The 18,038-nt window shown below is 38.6% G+C and overlaps 1 protein-coding gene across 1 annotated transcript; it reads left to right on the top strand.

Moving 5' to 3' along the window:
* The first annotated feature begins 4,512 nt into the window (after positions 1-4,512).
* On the top strand, positions 4,513-10,457 carry ccdc80l2 (coiled-coil domain containing 80 like 2). The gene is made up of 7 exons (XM_060890942.1): positions 4,513-5,765; positions 6,790-6,946; positions 8,130-8,263; positions 8,341-8,498; positions 8,591-8,694; positions 9,729-9,809; positions 9,879-10,457. Exons 1-7 carry the CDS (start codon positions 4,599-4,601, stop codon positions 10,199-10,201), a joined length of 2,124 nt encoding a protein of 707 aa, XP_060746925.1. The 5' UTR covers positions 4,513-4,598; the 3' UTR covers positions 10,202-10,457.
* The last annotated feature ends 7,581 nt before the right edge of the window (positions 10,458-18,038 follow it).

Below are 18,038 nucleotides of genomic sequence, written 5' to 3'. Positions count from 1 at the left end.
GTGTGCGTGTGTGTGTGTGTGTGTGTGTGTGTGTGTGTGTGTGTGCGTGTGTGTGTGTGAGTGTGTGTGTTTGGGGGCGGGGTGGGGGCTACAAGAGACATTGTTTATTGTGGCTACAACTTAAGTGAGAACAGGAAATAACTTGCCACTCGGATGTTCCACAGCTAGCAATAAGCTGTTATTATTTGTGACATTTCATACAATAATAAATAAAACATTGTAATTATTGGCAAATTGCTGTTGTGTAAGACACTCCAGACTGTGCCATTATACAAAAATAACACTAGTTATCACCCTCCATGCATTATTTTCCAACAACTATCCCTCACCTAGACACCTGATAATAATAAAGTAAATAAAATCTTTTCACAAAAACACATTATACCTGACACTCATCATGCCTTTGGTAATTAGCTATGAACTGTGTCAAGTAAACAAAGCATGGCAAAAATGCTCTGCTGTGCTGTGGCTCACAGCTATGTGGTTTTAAACAAAACCCAGACTTTGTCCAAGTGAAACTGTGTGGTTCCTTCTGCAGCGTTTATACAGTTAAAAAAGTGGTACTGAATTTGAGAGACAGACTGAGAGAGAGAGAGAGAAAGAGAGATGAGATGAGATTAGAATTTGACCTTTATTACTTGACACAGCAATAAGTAAATCAATGAGTATGTACATGTGCTAAAGTATGTAAGTGTTTGTGTGTGTGTGTGTGTGTGTGTGAGAGAGAGAGAGAGAGAGAGAGAGAGAGAGAGAGACTCAGTCAGTGAAATAGGAGGTACTGAGGTACTGGATTCTGATGTCAGATGACACTACAGAGCCCCGCAGACATCTTGAGGTATGTGACTAGAGGAATCTGTGGCTCAACGTGCTGCCTCAGATCAACACGGAAAGGATAAAGCTTTATATTTGATATATACACAATTACAAATCCTCCCCATAACACACCTAACTGTCAGGGTGTGATTTACTCATATTTTTCTAGGCATCCTTTAGGAATTGTCTTTTGGCTGTTTAATATGCTAATATTTTATATGGTCACACAATTCTACACGCTCCTGAAGTCTTTATCATCCATTTCCCTTTTTTTTGTCTCTGTTAATAACGTGTCTATTCCTCAGACTTTTAACATAAGAGGGGGATGGGAAAATATTTTAGTTTTTGCTACAACAGCAAATCTGATCTAAATGTTTGCTGTGAATGTGCATTGTGTTATTGATTTCTGTCAGATCAGAGCGAGCACTGTGTGTCGGCTTTAGCAGCCTTGTCCTGCTCTGTTTAATGGATTCCGTTTGTGGAATGTAGAGGCTCTGTGGCTGTTAGCCATTAGCTTTGCACAGTTGCGTGCATGTCTAATCGTTTGAGCTGCTAAAAGCTACAGGTTTCTACTCTATAATCTACGGTCAGCTGCTCATGTTGTTGTGTTGACTACCAGCTAGACAGATCATTATGTGGTAGATCAGCAGGTAATATTCTGTGGCCATATTCTTGTTGTTCAAATGTGAGAACTGCCAGAAAGCAAAACAGCCCTAAACTACACAGGTCTGGATAATAACACACCAATCCTCAGTGCTGGGCTTAGACATCTCTGGGTATAAGTTTTCCTTAAGATTCAGTATCCATCCAGTAATATTAAACAGTCTTTACAAATGTCTGGAAATTAAGGCAACAGGAAATTTTGTGTGGAGGAAATTTTGACACAGTGTGGAGTGTAAACCTGACTTGAATAAAGCACTTACTGAAGAGGGATGAAAAAAATCAATTTGCTAAAAATGATCACTCCAAGTCGAAAGTGAAAGCAAAAAGAACAAATTAAGCAACAACCCGAAATTGTGCAAGTTTAAAATATCTCAGTGGCAATAACCTCAGTGTTATCTGTGCAAAAGAAAAGACAGGATGTGAAAATGCTGAAGTAATTTTAAACCCCTGAGAGATGGCTTTAGTGAAGGTAACAGAGATGAGAAGGAAAAAACCTCCGTAATGCCACACACAAGCCACTAGAGTAAGAATCCTGATAAGATACATCACAACATCACAAAAAAAATCACAACATTCTACTGTGGTTATGTCTGCCCTCGTTTTATTATTCCTGTGGTCACTTTGCTATGTCTCCATTCACTGAAACTCCAACCATTGAAAACACGACAAGTTAGGCATTATTTATTATCTATGAAAGGTAAGATGTATGAGGGTTACGTGTCTATGTGGCACACAAATTCTATACTAATCATTGGTTTTAAATGCTAAATCCTTTCTAAATGTTTTAGTTATCACTTACTAAGGAAAAAACATGTTTTAAACTGTAGTGTGAACATTTATTATTTAAATTAGATTAATAAGATTTTATTTGTCACATACACAGTTATACAGTATACATCTTGCAGTGAAATTAAAGGCCGGCCTTTCCTCCACCTCAAATGAATAAATAAAATATAGTGTGCAATATGTTACATGTCACATGATGTGAAATAATGTTACATAAAGTAACGGTGTAAATGTAACATGTGCAAACATTACAGTATGGATGTATTTAACATACAGTATGTTAGGTTGATAGTTGTAGCTATTGTCCGTTAGACACAGTAGTAAAGCAATCAAAGGAAAGGTGTACACGGCAGTAGTGAGAGCAGCTATGCTGTAAGGTTTAGAGACTGTAGCAGTGAGGAAAAGGCATGAGGCAGAGATGGAGGTGGTAGAGATGAGGATGATGAAGTTTTCTTTAGGAGTGATGACAGGATTAGGAACGAGCACATCGGAGGGACAGCTCAGGTTGGCTGTTTTGGGGACAAGGTCAGAGAGGCTAGATTGAGATGGTTTGGACATGTACAGAGGCGTGAGATGGTTATATTGGTAGAAGGATGGTGGAGATGGAGCTGCCAGGTAAGAGGACAAGAGGAAGGATAAAGAGGAGATATATAGATGTGTTGAAAGAGGACATGAAGTTACTTGGTGCAAGAGTAGAGGATGCTGAGGATAGAGTTAGGTGGAAGCAGATGATTCGCTGTGGTGACCCCTAACAGGAAAAGCTGAAAGTAGAAGTAGTAAACACAGTAGTAAAGCTGATGTCATTTTCATGAAGCACTTTCAAGCACTTTTTTTTTGGCCAACACCCTTATCCAGAGTGACTGACATGTTATCTCATTTATATAGCTGAGTAATTGAGGGTTAAAGGCTTTGGTAAGGGGCCTCAGAATTGGCAATTTGGTGGTCCTGGAATTCAAACTCACAACCTTCTGAGCAGTAGGACAAAACATCTTAACCACTGAGGTCCTACTCTCCTCACTGAATGCAAGGATATAAATTAAACACACATAATAATAATAACAATAATAAGAATAATAATTATTATTATTGTTATTATTATTATTGTTATTATTATTGTTATTATTATTATTGTTATTATTATTATTCTTATTGTTGTTTTTGTTGTTGTTGTTATTATTATTATTATTATTATTAATCATAATAATTCATGTCAGGCAGGTGTGATGAAGTGGGGTTACTGTTACCACCTCAAAGTTTTATTATTATTATTATTATTATTATTATTATTATTATTATTATTATTATTATTATTATAATACAGAACATCTTGAGGGCTTTTATTCTTGCTTTTACACAGCAATTTAACCATTTTTAATTCATTACTTTGCAACACACTGTGGTTTTTCACTGTTTACAGTCACATTCAATCAACTCATTCATATAAACCAACGATTTTAATTAAATCTATTTTAGTGATCAAATGCTTTTTTTTTTTTCAAAACCATACTAACAATGTATTTAAGTATAACCAAAATATATCACAGTTAACCCAATACCTCTTCCCAATACCGGCTCTAAAACAGCGCCACTGCCAGCTGTCTGATTTACAAAAGATTAATACTCTATATTTTCGTGTATAAAATGAAACACTGGGACACAATACCAATAACAATGCCAAAATTGGGCTAGATAGTAAATATATAAATATTGTAAATAGACTAAAGTTTAGAGAGAAAAGCAAATGCATCAAGATTAATTGTCATGACTAATAATATATATCCTGAAATCTTGTGAGATCCATGCTTGTTAAAGTAAAATAATAAACTCTTTCACAGCATTCCACAGCACTGTGAGATAAATACTGAGAATACACTGAGAATCCACAGCACTGTGAGATAAATACTGAAACATTACTGAAACTTAGCATGCGCAATAGTAACAACATGATACCATAAAATACTTTAGCGAAATAAAACATTAATGCAAACCGAAATGGTTCCTACCAGTTTGTGTCTAATTTTATTGTCATGGCTTTATGATTGCATGTGTGTATTTTATAATGTATAGTACAGTATTCTATATTACAAACCATCTTGTGGCTGATTGTGCAAAGTTCTGTTCTTCTGGGTACAGATGAAGGAGGGTCGGGTTTCATTCCCTTTTCAAGCTATTTACTACACACACACACAGAGGATTTTCTGCACATGCCACACCGCTTTGAAATTCCAAGAGAATCTTAATGTGAAGCAGAGGCTGTGTTTCTCGCCCTGCCTCCTCAGCTCCAGCTGCAGAGCGAAGCTATGTTTTGAGTGACAGTGAGATTGCACCTCTGAGGAATGCATCGTGTGTGGAAAGTGCTGTTTTGGCTTGTCTTGTTAAGTTGCTTGTTGAGCACGGCGCTGTCAGCACGAACAGGCAAGAACAAACAGCAGTCAAAGACAAGGGATGAAGTTGTGGGCTCCCGGGATCATGCTGGAGCAAAGGACACTGGAGTACGAGAAGCTGGAGGAGCTTCAGAGACTGACTTCTTGGCTGATTTTGCAGGAAAAAAACGCTTATGGGTGATCACCGCCCCGTCTTACAGCGATAACTACCTGCTCATGATGGAGAAACAGATCCAAGAATCTGAAGGTTTGAACTGTCGACTAGCAGAGAGAGACACGTTTGTTGTGACCATTATTCAGAATGCAATGATGGAAGGCAAAATCAAGCGTACAACCATGGAGGGACAGGACACTGAGCAAGCGCTGGATTCAGACATGGTGACAAAACTGCTTCATTTCCTGGAGCTGGAACACCAGGCTTTCTCCATGTTGATCCTTAAGAAAAACCTGAAGGTTGGTGAGAGATTTCCTTACCCAGTGCGTGTGGAAGCTGTTCTGGAAATTATAGATAACCTCCCTGCACGCAAGCTGGAGAGAGTTGCAAGGAAAGGGTCACTTCAGAGGTGCAAGATCACCAAGAAGAGGTTAGTAGCGAAGCAGAATAGTGGTAAGAAGAGAAGGATCTTCAGCCTTCAGAAACAAGGAAATGTTACATCTATCCTTAATTCACAGCGACAAAATCTGGACAAAAAAGCAGCCATCAGGAGCAAGGTTCAGGATATTCTCAGAGGACGCTCCAGGTTTGTCATCCGTAAAACCCCGGTGAGTCCTGGAGGTAGCAAGGTAAACTCGACTCCCAAAACTGGGACGAATGAAGAGACGAAGCTCAAGCACGACAGTCCAACAGAAAGCACTGATGACACAGAAGAAAAGACAACGACAAGAATGGAAAATAAATATGATGATAAAGAGAATGACAAAACGAGTTCAATCACAGAAGTGAAAGGAGAGCAAAGGGGTGACCCAGAAAAACAGAAAGGTAAAGGAAAGAAGGATAAGGAGAAGAAGAAAAAAAAGGGTAAAAGAGGAGGGAAAAAGACACAACGAGAGGCAGACAGTAAAGAAAAAACAGCTCTCAAAGAGTTTATGGAAAAGCTTAAGGGCCAAAGAAGACTTCTTGTAAGTTATCAAAATTTTTCATCTTATGTTATTAACACCTTGTCTGAACAGGTCACACAGGTGTTGAACTAACCCACACGAATATAGCCAGAAAAAAAACAAACAAAATGGAGGCAATGCTAACATTTGGTGACTTAAAGAATTTTTTTTTTGATGTTTGAGACATTTGAATTCGGTTGCAAATCCAGACAGGTTATTATTCTGAGACTGTAACATCAGCTTCTGTGGAGTCAAGGAATAAAAGTCAAACCCAGATCCAAATGATCTCTAAAAACATGGGTAGTGCTGTCATTCATTTTTCTGATAAATACATTCCTACTAGTTTAAATCTTTTGATAAAATCTTGGATTGAAAAGAATTTGTAAGAAAACATCCCTTACAGAAAAGTCACACAAACTTTATTACACATGAAGAAACACATTAGACATCAGGTACAACATTTACACATGCAGTGTGTACTTTATATGTTTATGTTCAGATGTGATTTTTTTTTTAAATTAGTTATATGATTTATGTTGATTTGTTCACATATAGTGCACGTGCTTTTATTGTGGGATTTTATTAGTTTACATGTTGTGCATGTGTTTTTACTTTCAGATGTTATTTCCCCCCCACTTGTAGGGCATGTGGTTTCTTGTTTCAGGTCTGATGTTCTCCAATGAATAATTAATATTCACATGGGATCGTGTGCAATTTCAGGGCATAATATTTTAAAATCTTTCACATATTTCACATCTGAAATATTTGGGATTTTTCCATAAAGTATAATAATAATCCACAACAAATAACAAATTATGTACTATCTTGTTTCCTCTGCACCACGTAATGTCCACATGTATGCACATTTATGCATAGTAGAATGTGACTATGGTCCAGAAGACCGTAATAAAGCAAATAAATCAGATATGAAAACAATACCAGAAGAGCCATAATGGAAATTTGGACCACTATCACCTGCTGTATGAAAACAGCCACACACTAATATTCCTATTGTCTGTACAGTAACTTACTGTTTACCCTGCAGGTAATTTCTTCCCCCAGTGAGGTCTCAAGTCAGTATATCCAACAGAGAGATGATAATGAGCTGCACAGCTGTGACTTGGCTTTACGGAAAATCACAGTGCTGTCCATTCTGGGCTCAGGGCAAAACCCCACACTGCGACTACAACACTATCAACAAGGTAGCAGTGGTCTGATCTACCTGTGTTCTTTGTATCTGTATGCACTGGACATCCAATCACAAGCTAAATAATGTGACATCAACCATAGCCTTTCTTTTTTACCTCCTTGAGGGGGTAATGTGGTTCACTTAAAAAGCTAATGTTCCTACTTCACTCTGACTGTGGTTTAGCTTCAAATCACACATTTATATTAATACACTTTTTTATATTAATACATTTTTTAAAGAACGCAACATGTAATTGTTGATATGGGGAAGCTTCGTATAAGGAGAATAGGAAGGAAGGAGTCTCCAGTGTCAGTGATATGTGACAGTCAGAGGTAAAGCTGTAAATCTTCAGAACAAAGGAAATAAGACTTTCTCAGTAAAAAGCTGACACTTCAAGAAGTGCTCTAATAGAACATGAATTTGTTTCAGCTAATTAACTCTAGCTAATTCAGCTAATTAACTCTAGCTAATTAATTTTTTACTCCATAACATCAGCCCTTCCTTACTTATTTTCCTGACAAAGCACAACACAGTGTTTTATTCTTGACTTACTATATAGTGAAGTAACTAAACTTTCTAAAGTGTTAACATTAACCCTTTGACCTAATAAGTTGAATTGAATGTAAATGTTAGCTTATCGGGGCACGGTGGCTTAGCGGTTAGCACGTTTGCCTCACACCTCCAGGGCTGGGGTTCGATTCCCGCCTCTGCCTTGTGTGTGTGGAGTTTGCATGTTCTCCCCGTGCCTCGGGGGTTTCCTCCGGGTACTCCGGTTTCCTCCCCCGGTCCAAAGACATGCATGGTAGGTTGATTGGCATCTCTGGAAAATTGTCCGTAGTGTGTGATTGCTTCAGTCAATGAGAGTGTGTGTGTGCCCTGCGATGGGTTGGCACTCTGTCCAGGGTGTATCCTACCTTGATGCCCGATGACGCCTGAGGCACAGGCTCCCCGTGACCTGAGGTAGTTCGGATAAGCGGTAGAAGATGAGTGAGTGAGTGAGTGTTAGCTTATCGGCATGATAAACTTTAGGCTAACTATTTTATTGTGTGATTTAATCTGTTAAGTGAAAAGTAAGACAGTAATGTGGACAGAACAGTTTTTTTGAGCTGTTACATTTTGGTTGATATATTGAGAACTAGACAGAGGCAGGTACTGTACATTGACATACAATACACCAGTGTGTAACCTTTTAACAGATGGAGATCCTCGACTCGCCTTGCTCCCAGACAGCATCAGAAATCCTGACCTGATCAGTCAAATCCGCAAAGAATACGGGCTCGATTCGCATGAATTCTCCATGGCGGTAACAGACTACGACCTGAGACCTAACGTAAGAGGAATTCCTACTATTTACCTTCATCGGGACTTGTGTTTCCAGAGCTATGAGATGTGTGCTTGTGATTTCAGCTTGGGAAGGTGTTTGATTCACCAACACCCCCATCAGCTATAATAAATTACATCGACACCTTCCAGTCTCGGAGGGTGGAGAAAGCAGGGGAGAAGGACACTCTCTCACCCTGTTCTTCATCAGAGCCTAGTAATCAAGCAGAGAATTCCCTGCTCAGGTAGACAACCCGTAACTGATGGGTTAATAAGAATGTCAGCAGTAAACCTCAGATGTGAGAGGCTTCACAGCTTTGTGTCCTTTATATTTCAGATTTATGTCCAAAAGAAGACTTTTGATCATCTCTGCTCCCACTGAGGATGACTATTCCTTCCATCAGCAGATTCAAGCTCTTAATGGACAAGAGTGTCACATGGGTAGGAATGTGTTCAGTCTTTAGTCCAAAAGACACAGATCACAACGTGTTTCTCTTTGATTACACTGTAAAATAAATACTGTAAAACTTACACAATATACTTGTGCTAGTAAATTACTGTTTGTACTTAAGTAGTGCAATAGATTAATAGGTATTTGGTGCACATTGTACAGTATATGAGTGTATGTTTTCACTAAGGTACTGTAAATATGCCAGACGACTTAACAGTAAATTACAGCATACATACCTGTAAAACAGTTACTAGCGATGACATGATTTATTTATTTTTTTTCCATGCCAACACACCCTGGAAACCTAGAATATTAAACAATATTGATTACCATCCAATAACTTTTTTCTTTAAAAGCTACCATAATATTAACATATTCTTTCCCACCATACAATTGTTTTAATTTATGACTACCATTGAATTGTTTTCAACTGAAGCTTTTACAAAATACATTAAAAAAAAACTAACTAAAACTAGCATTTTATTTTCTGGTATTTTAAACCAGAATATTAATATTAGATAAATCCAACTGTCAAATCACTTAAAATACATTTGTACATTTACAGAAATTTTTACAATATAAACGACTGTAAAAGTGTTTGGGTTTCATCTGGGTTCTCCAATTTACTCTGACATTCTGGTAGGTACAGTAGATTAGTTAACCTTAAAATACCTGGATTTGTACATATGTGCATGTGCCATAACAATGGATTGGCCTCTCATCCTCTTACCATATGCACAGTTTTCCCAAAATAGTCCACCATATACCTGACATGGACACAACAATCTTGCTGAAATGAATAAATGAAAGAATAAATACGAAAGAGATCAGTCAGTTTAGGAATAATTAGTAATCCAAAGTGAAATACCAGTTAAAAGGTCAAATAAACTCTCATTTAAGATTGATTTTGGGTACCCCAACTGGAATTAGCATATAACAGAGCTCTAAACAAGGCCATTAGTATGCTTATAAATGTGTAATCTATGAAAACTGAACCAAGCCATTTTGTGTTCTTACACTGCAGGTATCCGCCACTTCGCTTTGCTGAAACTTGTAGGAAAAGGACCAGAGGTTTCAGGGACTGTTGAGCTATTTCCACTGAATGGTATGTTTCATTTAGATGTTTGAATTTACAAAAAACAAACAAACCACCAAACTGTTTCCCATCCTGCAGGCAAAAGTCAGACTGAAAAAGAAGTACTGTCTCCAGAGGTGGTGAGGAATCTGAGAGACCAGCTAAAGATCACGTCAGACTACTTCAGCATGCTGGTGGTGGGGAAGGATGGTGAGGTGAAAGCTTGGTTTCCAACAGCAATGTGGACTTTGTCTAATATCTATGACTTAGTGGACTCCATGGAACTACGTCAGCAGGAACTTAAGCTTCAGCAGACCCTCGGTATTCACTGCCCCGAAGACAGTGGTGGTGCCACGGAAGGATCATACCGTGGATATACAAGAGAGACCGAGGACTATCCGTATCATCAATCAGAGGACTGACGGTACAAGCGTATTCAAGATCATGTGGATCAGAAACGTTCACTCAAAGTGCTAGGTAGCAAGTGGAATATATATATAGTGGTAAAATCTATTCAACATTTGTATATATAGTAGATACCCATCGCAACACTGAAACTTACTGCTTGCTTCCTTCTTATTATAGGCTGAATTACTGAAAACATCAAGTATAAGAATCAGTTTTTCAGTATTTGATCTCTTTAACTGTTTTACTGAAAATCATGTCAAGTACACCTGATGTATGCTGCTATCACAATATATGCTGTTTGTGTACCAACCAACTACTGTGTTGGAAATTTTTATTTGGTCTCAGAAAACCACTTATCACATCCAGGTAGATGGTCTTAATTAAAGAACTACAATTTTGCTAATGCTACCAACCTTTAAATTGAATATGAATATTGAAATGAGTTAATTCCTGTTATCACTTACATTTTAGCTGCTACAAACAGTCCTTACCTCATTAAGATATTTTGTTCCTCGTTATTGACTTTATTATTCTTTTTTCTTAAAATTAAAGAAAATGTAACGTGTTACTGTTAATATACAGTATGGCATTATTTATAAAAATAATGCCATACTGTATATTAACAGTAACACGTTTTTACTTTAAAGCTGTTCATGTGGCTCATTCATCATACGATTCATGATGTAATTTGTCAACATATCAGTGATATTAGAACGGGCATATTAATACAAACCTGTAATTTGGAGCTGCACTACTGTCAGAGCTGTTGTTGCAGAAAATACATCAAGATTTGGTAAGTGATTTGGTAAGCATGATCATAAATTCATAGTAAAGAGGATGACATACTGCTTTTCCACATGGATGATGGTAGCTGTTTGCAGCCAAACCAAATCAAATCAAATCAAATCAAATTTATTTGTCACATACACATACGTACAGAGTACGACATGCAGTGAAATGCTTTTTGCATCTGTCCGGTATTCAAACATAAGGAATGCAATTAGGGATTAAAAAAATATATAACCAAAAGAAGATAGATAAATAAAAAAGTATAAACTATATAAAAAAAAATTAATAAAATAAATAAAACAAAATACTATATAAAATATTAAAATATAGTGAAAAATAATGTATATACATATACAAAAATATACATAAATGCGTATGCTTTTAATTATTGTCCTTAAAGTGTCCATGTACAGTATGGTGTGTATAAGGTGTATAAAGTGGTACTATGCTGTGCAAGTCCAGAGTTAAGGTGACAGTCCAGAGTTAAAGAATTAAAGTGTCATAGTGCAAAAAAAACAGTGAAGGGGAGAGGTCCAGTACTAGATCCAAATCTAGATCCAGATCCTGGGTGTTTCCTGGTTTAAACTCCGAATGGCCTGTGGGAAGAAGCTTCTCCTCATTCTCTCTGTGTTTGCTTTCAAGGAGTGGAAGCGTTTCCCTGAACGCAACAAAGAAAAGAGTCCATTGTTGGGATGGCTGAGGTCCTTTACAATCTTCCTGGCTCTGGTCCGGCACCGCATGCTGTGGATGTCCTGCAGGTCAGGGAGCTCGGTGTGGATGGTGCGTTCAGCTGACCGCACCACCCCCTGTAGTGCTTGCCTATCCTGCATGGTGCTGTTTCCAAACCAGGAAGTGATGCTACCCGTCAGGACGCTCTCAGTGGTGCAGGTGTAAAAAGTCTTTAGCACCTGAGACAGTAGTTTGAAGTCCCTTAAGCGTCTCAGATGGTACAGACGCTGCCGGGCCTTCTTCACCAGGGTGTTGATGTGACAGGACCAAGACAGGTCCTGTGTGATGTGAACACCCAGGTACCGGAAACTGGTTGGTATGACCGCTCCTGCTTTGTGCTGAAGTCCACTATCAACTCTTTAGTCTTGCTGATGTTCAGGAGAAGATTGTTCTCCTGGCACTATCTCTCCAGGTTTTTAGTCTCCTGTAGGTAGGCCGTCTCGTTGTTGTTGGAGATCAGGCCCACCACAACAGTGTTGTCAGCAAACTTGATGATGGTGGTGGAGTTGGAAGTGGCTTGTGGTCTGTCTGTCAGGAAGTTGGAGATCCATTGACACAGTCCCAGGACCTCCAACTTAGAGGTGAGCGTGGAGGGAATGATGGTGTTAAATGCTGAACTGTAGTCCACAAACAGCATTTTTGCATAATTCCCTTTTCTGCAGTCTAGGTGGCTCGTCGTAGTGTGGAGAAGATGAGCAATGGCATCCTCAGTAGAGCAGTTCTGGCGGTACATGAACTGTAGTGGATCCAATGTGTCTGGAAGTGATGCAGTGATGAAGTCTCTGACCAGTCTTTCAAAGTCCTTCATCACTACTGATGTCAGGGCTACAGGGCTGTAATAGTTGAGGCAGGCGGGTCGGGGTTTCTTCGGGACAGGAACAATGGTGGACTGTTTGAAGCATGAGAGGACAACAGACTGTTCCAGTGAGAGGTTGAATATCTCAGTGAACGCCGGTGATAGCTGGTCAGCGCAGGCTTTCAGAACCCGACCTGTGATGCCATCTGGTCCTGCTGCCTTCCTGGTGTTCACTCTCCTGAATGCCCTCCTCACGTCATTCTCCAAGATGGTGAACATGTGAAAAAAGTGATGAAAAAAGAGTGATGATTTAGTCTATTAAAATAGAGATTTAATTAAGCTAAATGACTAGCTTTATTCTGTTAAATACTCGAATGATGCACTAAAAGCCGTGTATAATAGAGGCTTCTTGCTGCTTTCCCTAAAGCAGCCACCAAAGGGCGCTTGCGATTTTAATGCTCGGTGGTGCTTCTGTATTTTTCTATTGAAGCTCTACAGTAAGTGTTTGTACCAATCACTGTATGTATGAGTGAACAACATGGCGCCATTCACACATTAGTTTTTGCTGTTAGCCTGTTGTATTTGTGTAGCAACACGTTTTTAGCAGTGTTAGCGCTATATTAGGCTCCATTTTGTAAAGTTCAGTTTAAATGTGAGGAATTTCTGCCATCGAATGAACTGAAAATTTGGACAACTAAGACTTTTCGAGAGAGAGAGGAAGGGGGGGTGGAAGAGAGCGAGAGAGAGAGTGTGGAAGAAAAAGAGAGAGAGACAGAGAGAGGGAGGAAGAGAGAGAGAGAGAAAAGATGTTTGGTGACAAAACAGTGGTTTATGATATAAAGCAAGTGAGATACTGTAAAGTGAGAATGTGAGAATAAAAACTAACTTGCTTTATCGATGTTCAACAACATTAAATGTAGTTGTTCTTAAACATGTATATAACATGTTCTTAAACATTAAACATGTTCTTAAAAATATATATATATATATATATATATATATATATATATATATATATATATATATAGGGGTACCACTATACAGTATAAGTGGGGTACCACTATACAGTGGTACCCCGCTTATCGACCTTAATCCGTTCCTTAAAACCGGTCGAAATGCGAAAAGGTCGAAGAGCGAATGTAATTATCTCATAATAAATAACGGATACCCAATTAATCCGTTCCCGACCTCCACTGATACCCAATAATTAACAATTTTTGCCCCATTTTTCTAGAGTATTTTCACAAATTTAAACAAAAAAAAAGACTTTACACTTTAAACAAAGTATTGTATATACAATATACACACACTAAATTGTTATATTGACCGCTAAATAACATTAATATTGTTCACAAACCGAAGTTTAATTTACAATAAATGCTCTCTCCACGAAGGCTGAGGCGAGACTGGGAAGATCCTTCCCCTCGCGCCACGTGGGTTGAGGTCGATAAGCGGGGATTTGGTCGTTCAGCGGGCACAAATTTCGGTCGAAAAACTGTTCGATAATCGAAAAGGTCGATGTCCGAGCCGGTCGATAAGCGGGGTACCACTGAATATATATACACACACATGGACAAAATTGTTGGTACCCTTCGGTCAATGAAAGAAAAACTCACAGTGGTCACAGAAAAAACTTTAATCTGTCAAAAGTAATAATAAATAAAAATGAATGTTAACCAATGAAAGTAAGACATTGCTTTTCAACCATGCTTCAACGGAATTATTTAAAAAAATAAACTCATGGAACAGGCCTGGACAAAAATGATGGTACCCCTAGAAAACACTGAAAATAATGTGACCAAAGGGACATGTTAATTCAAGGTGTGTCCACTAATTAGCATCTCAGGTGTCTACAATCTTGTAATCAGTCAGTGGGCCTATATATAGGGCTCCAGGTAGTCACTGTGTTGTCTGGTGACATGGTGTGTACCACACTCAACATGGACCAGAGGAAGCGAAGGAAAGAGGTATCTCAGGAGATTAGAAAGAAAATTATAGACCAGCATATTAAAGGTAAAGGCTATAAGACCATCTCCAAGCAGCTAGATGTTTCTGTGACTACAGTTGCACATATTATTCAGAAATTTAAGATCCATGGGACTGCAGCCATCCTCCCTGCATGTGGCCCGAGTCTCAGTCGCAGGTCATGGGTCTTGCAACAGGACAATGACCCAAAGCACAGCTAAAAACACCCAAGAATGGCTAAGAGGAAAACATTGGACTATTCTAAAGTGGCTTTCTAAGAGCCCAGACCTCAATCCTTTTGAGCATCTTTGGAAGGAGAAGAAACGTGCTGTCTGGAAAAGACACCCTTCAAACCGGAAACAAATGGAGCAGTTTGCTCATGAGGAGTGGGCCAAAATACCTGCTGAGAGGTGCAGAAGTCTCACTGACAGTTACAGGAGTTGTCTGATTGCAGTGATTGCCTCAAAAAGGTTGTGCAACATAATATTAAGTTAGGGGTACCATCATTTTTTGTGTGTGTGTGTCAGGAATGGCTGGGACTATTCCCTACCTGGACATACAGGGGCCCATTCTGGCAGTTTTTGTGTCTTGTGCCATGTGCTTTTGTCTTTGTTTTGTGTATCGGGGTAACCCCCGTTTTTTGTCTTTTGTCTGTTGTCTTTGGTTCCCTTCTCTGTATCTGTGTTTGTGTTCCTGTTTCTGTGTTTCCAGTTTCCTAGTGTTTCTAGCCCTTTGTTATTTTTTCCTAATAAACTCTCTTTTTATGTTATCACTGCAATTGGGTTTGAACTTTTATCTGTTAAGTCAGACTTTAGTCTCTGTGTGTGTGTGTGTGTGTGTGTGTGTGTGTGTGTGGCTGACTGACTGACCACCATCTTGCATTCAAATGGTGACCTGCACAATGACAAGAAATACTGTTACTATGTTTAAGGACACTGCCCCCTAGTGACAGAAGCTGTACTTGCACCCCTGACCCCTGCTGGCAAGGAGACGTGTCCTCCAGTGTACAAAACCAGGTTTATAGCCAGAAATGGAACAGAATTATTGGCACCCTTTTAGGAATGGTTAAAAAAAAGACTTCACAGAAATCGTCCCACTATCTGAAGTATATTTAATCCACTCACTCATTTTCTACCCGCTTATCCGAACTACCTCGGGTCACGGGGAGCCTGTGCCTATCTCAGGCGTCATCGGGCATCAATGCAGGATACACCCTGGACGGAGTGCCAACCCATCGCAGGGCACACACACACTTTCATTCACTCATGCACTCACACACTACGGAGATGCCAATCAACCTACCATGCATGTCTTTGGACCGGGGGAGGAAACCGGAGTACCCGGAGGAAACCCCCGAGGCACGGGGAGAACATGCAAACTCCACACACACAAGGCGGAGGCGGGAATCGAACCCCCAACCCTGGAGGTGTGAGGCGAACGTGCTAACCACTAAGCCACCGTGCCCCCCATATTTAATCCAAGAAAATAAAATATCCCATTATCGATTAATATAAATGTAATAAAATCGTGTGTGCTGCATTAGTGTTAGGACCTGAACACTACACATACAACAGGAATATTCTTTGTTGTTTGCTTTTCGTTAACAAACTTTAGAGACACATCCTCACTAATTGTTCAGTTTAATGTTAAATATTGTTTTTCGTCCATACTGGTGTTCTAATGTCCACACTGCACCTAATTTCATCAAATATTTACTACTTCCTTTCTGCTGTTATTTCCAGTTGCAGATGCTGTAGTGTAGTTTGCACACATTGCACAATTTTGTACTTTCTTTAGAAAAAGCAGAACGTATTATAGAGTTTCTTAACTCTGGCCCTGGTAAACCCTTTACAGTTTTATTTACTAAAAACAATGTTTTTTACTGGTAAACTTTATTATTATTTATTTTTTAGTGCTATACTGGGTTATGGGGTTATTTTGATCTAAAGACATAGCCTTGCTTCATTTGTTGTAAATGTGTATCTTTCATTGTTTTTGTAAATGCTTGCTCATAATCCATTCAGTGTTTTTGAATGATATTTGGATAATTTATGATAGTCTGCAATCAATCTAAATCTAACATTTTGGATAAAGGACTCTCGGATTGCTGTTTGAAGCATGTGGTAGTAAGACTAAAATCAAGCACTGCGCTTAAAGCAGAGGAGAACCAATTCTATTGTATTAGATCCCTAATAAATCAGAAAGGACAGAAAGTTTGTCCCAGGGGACTCGCGGAACAATCCGGGAGGGGGTGCAAATCCATAGCATGGTGTAATCACAAACATCCTCACACACTCTTTCACACACTAGGGACAATTTAGAGATGAAAAAACACGTATTTTAAGACCAGAGTACACAAAGGGAAGAGGCGGGACTCGAACCCCCAGCCCAGGAGGAGTGAGGCAAAAGCTAGATAACATAAGACACTACTGTATATAGCACTATATAGTCAATATATAGCACACTATATAATAAAAACCATTACCTATATGTGTGATGGAAGGAAACATGCAAGTAGGAACTGTTAATGATAAAGTTGGGTAAAAATATGTTATCAGTCTAATGTGCAAACAACCACTGGTTTATATACAGCATGATGTATTGTGATTACAGTCCAGCGATGTCTCTCAGAAGAGTTAAAATGTGAACTAAATCATGTTCCTCTATTTGTAAGGATTTTACATGACTGTCTCATGGCTGTTTGCTCTTGCACATATAAAAGATGGTTATGAAAAAAGTTTATGATACATGACTTTTTATCCCCTAAATTTACCCATGAACTTTATTTGTTCTACATCACAGATCATAGATCATGATTACAACTGAGTCATAAACAGCTCATGCGTTTGGAGTTCATGGATTTGGAGAAAATGTAAATGAGCTCCTTTGTTTTTCACTTCAGTGCTCTTTTTCACTTCAGTGCTCAACATCATTGAGAAGAATTATGTGTTCGGCAAAAAGATCAACCACTCTCCTTTAATGTCAAGCTCCTGAGTCTCCTGTGGTGAAGCCTGAGATGTCATGAGGAGTAAATTCTATAAACATCATAAACAAATGTATGGCAAAGTATCATAGTTCTGCAGGTTGATGATTTAAGTTACGTCTTTAACATTTTTCCATCCGTAGTCAATAAGAGGAGGCTCCTTTTAAAAGGAAAGTAGTCTGTGGATCATATAGCATGACACAGGTATAATTGCTGCCACTGTTATTGTAGCTAGGATAAAAAGTGAGTACCAGGGAATTTTATTAAAATTTCTAAAAGGCTCCAATAAATAAATATGATAATATGGTACATATTTACATAATAATATGATGTAATGATAAGGTACATATTTGCATAATATGAATAAATGTTGGGCTATGTTCATTAAATAGATCTGTGAACACACTGGAACTATAATACACGTTTTTTGTTGTTTTTTGTTTTGTGTTTGTGGTCTTTAGTGTGCTTTATAAAGAAAAACATAAGCAACAGTACAGGTAAATGGGGAATAAGCTGTCTGTTTTCTGTCTTTGGAAAGAACAGAAGCTCAGTATGGAATATGCAAATAACAGAGATGGAGCAAGTGATA

Source organism: Tachysurus vachellii, chromosome 17, assembly GCF_030014155.1.
Source record: "Tachysurus vachellii isolate PV-2020 chromosome 17, HZAU_Pvac_v1, whole genome shotgun sequence".
Taxonomy (NCBI): Eukaryota; Metazoa; Chordata; class Actinopteri; order Siluriformes; family Bagridae; genus Tachysurus; species Tachysurus vachellii.
Note: the sequence above shows the minus strand (reverse complement) of the source record. Positions and strands in the feature narration are given on the sequence as shown.